The 4,598-nt window shown below is 35.3% G+C and overlaps 1 protein-coding gene across 1 annotated transcript in view; it reads right to left on the bottom strand.

The window, feature by feature from the left end:
- Nucleotides 1–610: 610 nt before the first annotated feature.
- LOC108363912 (xaa-Pro aminopeptidase 1-like) overlaps nt 611–4,598 on the bottom strand; it is a 4,761-nt gene continuing 773 nt past the window's right edge. The window contains exons 2-4 of the mRNA XM_017617441.1: nt 1,227–1,516; nt 979–1,160; nt 611–928 (exon numbers count right to left, since the gene is read on the bottom strand). Of these exons, the coding sequence (XP_017472930.1) occupies nt 775–928; nt 979–1,160; nt 1,227–1,516 (626 nt within the window). The 3' untranslated portion in view covers nt 611–774. The remainder of the gene's footprint in view (nt 929–978; nt 1,161–1,226; nt 1,517–4,598) is intronic.

The raw sequence follows: 4,598 nt of genomic DNA, 5'->3' as shown, positions 1-4,598 counted from the left end.
GGCTAGGGCAGCCACTAACAGTAGGTGGGAAAATTTTCACACTTGCAGGGTATCGCGATCGCTCTGGCGACGGCTCGATGAACGAAGAATAAGGAGTCTATTAAGGCTTTCAAAGTCAAACGTTAGGCTTCCCACAGGAATATTAACAGGACACTGGACCTTTGTTACATGGCAGCCAGGTTCGGAGCCCCGCATAACGATTTCTGTAGAAGCTGCAGGGATGAAAAGGAGTTAGAATCCGTCCATCACTTCATTTGCGAGTGTCCAGCACTTCGAGGAAAACACCTCATGTTTCTTGGGGACAACTTCTTCGAGAACCTGGATATCTTGGGGAAAGCTCCTCTGGAAGGACTGCTGGGATTCGCCAGAAAATCAAAATGATTCGAAGACATGTAGGGATAGGCTTGTGGTAACCCCCCATGGGCATCACAATGGGCATTCGCGGCCTCCGAGTGAACTCTTTGCAGAGCTGCCCGTTTAACCTCACCTAACCTAAAGGCAGCTTTACACGGACGAAAATGCGGAAGACAATAAAAAAAATAAAAATAAATAATCAACAGAAACATTTAGCTATTACCTTATTAGATATATTAAAAATAAATGAGCCATAAAACTCCAAACTCATTTTTGTTGAAAATGTTGTTATATATTCTTAATCTTTTAAGAGATTGGAGAATAGGGCTAATTCTGTAAAACCCTTGTGCATAAATCTGTATTATCTTCTGTCAAAAATACTGAAATCATATCGATGTTTGTAAACGAGTATACATCTACTTACAAATACTGGGCACCGGAATCACATAAATAAATTTCATTATTTGTTATGGAACGATTGGTATTCTCAGTTGGATGGTAATGTATTATGGAACCATTAGGTCCACTCGCATTTATAGTTGGAAAGCTTAACCCCATAAAGTATTTATTTTTACTGAAAATATAGAAATTAGGCAAAACCGATTTTTTTTTAGAAATACTTACGATCGAAAGGCTTCAAGTTTTGTAGCTCCAGATAGTTCACTTATGTTTTCGCCATTTTGAATAGCATGTTCCAGCCAAGCGAAATATTTACAAAGTGCAACTCCATCACGAATATGACAGTTAATAAATCCATCAATTTCACTTTTATTTTTAATCGCTTTGTTGATAGCTATAGGTGTAATCTAAAACACATGAAACTCGAACTATAAGCTTTGCAAACATATTTTTCACATCTGTAATGTTCTTACTTCTTGTATTCTTAATTTTTTAGGTATCTTGGAACATAAGAAATAGCTTGAGTTAGGAGAAATCCATATTTTTCCACTTGATAATATACTTATTGAAGCCTGTAATTCGCTTCCAATACAGTCATATGGTTGAACATGAATGGCGACACCATTTTGCTTTTGATAATTTTCAAAGTTTTCTGGAAGTTTTGATTTGTCAATGAATAGTTTAATACTATTGAAATCAATAATCAAATACGCGAAAAATATGGGATTATAATCAATATCTGATCCACGCAAGTTTAAAAACCCTGAAAATATAAACATAATATAGCATTATTAAATCACATATATAGATTGTTATGTGCATACATATACACTTAAACATACCTACATACATATGTATGTATTGCCAAGCCATGAACCAACTATACAAGATCACGTAAGAACGGGGCCTTGTATTTGTAATTGTTTTCGAGAAAAACGTTTTTGAAAGCGGGCTCATCAGCTGAGCTTTTGTTGACATGCCAACCACCACTATTTTCCACTTTTTATTAACTAAAGAATATTTAATTCCACACGAAAACCTGTTTTAAAACATTTTAATGAAGAATTTCACCTAAATTGTGTGTTTAAAGCGGCTGACAACAATTTTGGTTCTCGTTCCTTGATTTATTTTTGTTCCAGCGAAACATGATGTAGAAACCGCTAAAAATCGACTTTTTTAGTCCCTTGTTCTTGCGTGATCTGGTGTCATTCGTTCATTTTGTCAAGCTCGTAAACATATCGTAGTTATCAATGAGGTAATGAATAAATTTGTTTTTATTTTATGGCCTTATAACAATTATATTCACCTTTTTAATGAGCTTACGGAAAAGAAACAACAATTTAGAAAAAATGGTAGAAGTTATAGCTATTTCGGAAATCACCACTGGGATTCGATCCAACGACCCCAGCTGACTCAGCCAGTTGCCTACGCACCGTGCTATGTTCGCCTTGTAAATTCTTGTTGCTTTTTGAGGCATTTCATGTCACCGCGGCCACCTGTGTGCGCGACCTCTCAGGATTTGGATGAAATTTTAAGAGATTGAAGGTCTAGGTGACACGAATATCCGTGCAGCATATTTTGCCGATATGACGTAGGGTTGCCTATTTACACGGGACTTAAATTTTAAGAAAACGTCATACATACCTTTCTTTAAAGTGCTGTATCTGGGAAACCTTTTAACGAAACTTAATGATAAAAATGTATTTCTTCCGTCTTATTATGGGCTTTAATTGCACATTTTTTACAACGTATAAAAAACCAAAATAAATTAATCAAACATTTTTCTTTTTGATTTTTTTTTGATTATAGCATATTTAAAAGTTTTTATTTTGGCATAAAAACATTGTCTATAATGTCAACTTTAAGCACCCAATGGGCTACTTATGCGTTCGGACTCTAGATCGTCTAACGCTCGAGCAATATGATAAATGGACTTTGAAATTTTATTAAATTGTATATTTTTGAAAGGTGTGTAAAAAGCAAAAACAATATTAATAAATCATATTAACTTTATATTTATATTTATGTAACCTAGACCTTCAATCTCTTCAACTTTCATCCAAATCCTTAGAGGTCGCGCACAGAGGTGGCCGCGGTGACATGAAATGCCTTTTTTTCCACTTTTTCATTTGTGAAGCCAACTACAATCAAGCGCAACTATTCCAGTTAAAGGCCTGCAAATGTTGAACTATAAAACATAGCGACATGTGTCACATCATGCAAGTGCCAGTTCATATTATGTCGCTCATACATGTTTCACAGTAACATATGAAGACACTGTCGAATAATCAACACAAGCAACATATGCGACACATGCGACATAGTCAGCATTGTTAATTATTTTTATTTACGGGAAGAGATTTTGTAAATTTCTTAAGCACCTATTATAGTAAAATGCATTAAAGAATTATCTAATTAAAAACCCCTATATATTTTCATCCAAGGCAGGATCAAACAGTATTAAAAATATGCTACAGAAGCACAACAGCGAACGACAGCATAGCTAAGTAGCAACGACATGCTAAAACAGTATGTTCGAGATGGAATGACATGGCATAACACCTTGTTTGAGTTGACATGACATAGCAATGCATGCAATTTTTGAAAAAGACATTTTTACAGAAAATATTGAATTTTGCAGCTATCTAATTCCAGTGCTATTTAAACTTGATCATATTGTTGTTGGTTTTGGTGCTTTTTTTGTTAATAATTATATTTTTAGAATGTAGACCTTTTTTCAAGGTGTGCTCGTCCTTAAGTGATTTGTTTTTTGTATTTGATGGCCTTATAACAACTACATATATTCAGCAATGAGCTTGAGGATGTTTTTAATTAAAAATGGTTGTGGAAAAGCAACAATAATTTTGAAAAAATGGTAGAAGCTATTTCGGAAATCACCACATTTCCTCATCCGACTTCTTTCAGTGGGATTCGATCCCATAACCCCAGCTGACTCAGCCAGTGGCCTACGCACCGTGCTAAGTTCGCCTTTAAATTCTTGTTTTTTTTCATTTTTTCATCTGGGAAGCCAACTACAATCAAGCGCAGCTATTCCAGATCCTTTTAAACTTGATCATGTGGTTGTTGGTTTTGTTGGTTTTTTGTTAATAATTCTATTTTTAGAATGTTTAACTTTTTTTAGGTGTGCTCGTCCTTAAGTTATTTGTTTTTGTTATTTTATGGCATTATAACAATTATATTCAACAATTTTAGTGAGCTTGAGGCCGTTTTTAATGAAAAATTATTGCGGAAAAGCAACAATAATTTTAAAAATAGTTTAGAAATGATAGCTATTTCGGAATCATTACAACGCTTTTATCAACTTGCAATGTTGTGTTCCAGAAACTTTCAATGTTGTGGATCCAGAAACTTTCAATGTTGTGTGTCCGACACCAAAGCAAAGCTTTGAAAAGCTCCTATAAAAAAGCATAGTGAATAGGGCGAGGTAGATGACATCTAGATGTCGCCCTATGTACTACGTTTGCTACACCGGAAATAGACGACACGCCATTTCTTTAAATAAAATTAATTGGTGCTCGTTTGTATGTACATACAAATCGGAAATAGACGACACGCCATTTCTTTAAATAAAAGCCGTCATCGATTCGCCAACAGTTAGCAAGTGGCGAAACGAACGAACTCAATGAGGTACAACCAAACTCGCTATCGTCTATCCGTGCTAGCTAACTTTGTTGTTGCTTTCGCATGCAAAATTCTTCTTTAAGCGACCGGAACTCAAACAGCGAGCGAGAAGTGGCGAATCGATGACGGCTTATGTAAATGCATGTGACTATTGTCAACTAAATCGAATGCTTTGTAAGTGAAGTGACTTGTGGACCACTTGA

The sequence above is a fragment of the Rhagoletis zephyria genome, unplaced genomic scaffold (assembly GCF_001687245.7).
Source record: "Rhagoletis zephyria isolate East Lansing unplaced genomic scaffold, Rhagoletis_zephyria_1.1 Rzeph_scaffold_01408, whole genome shotgun sequence".
Classification (NCBI taxonomy): Eukaryota; Metazoa; Arthropoda; class Insecta; order Diptera; family Tephritidae; genus Rhagoletis; species Rhagoletis zephyria.
This window is presented reverse-complemented; position numbering and strand designations above follow the sequence as displayed.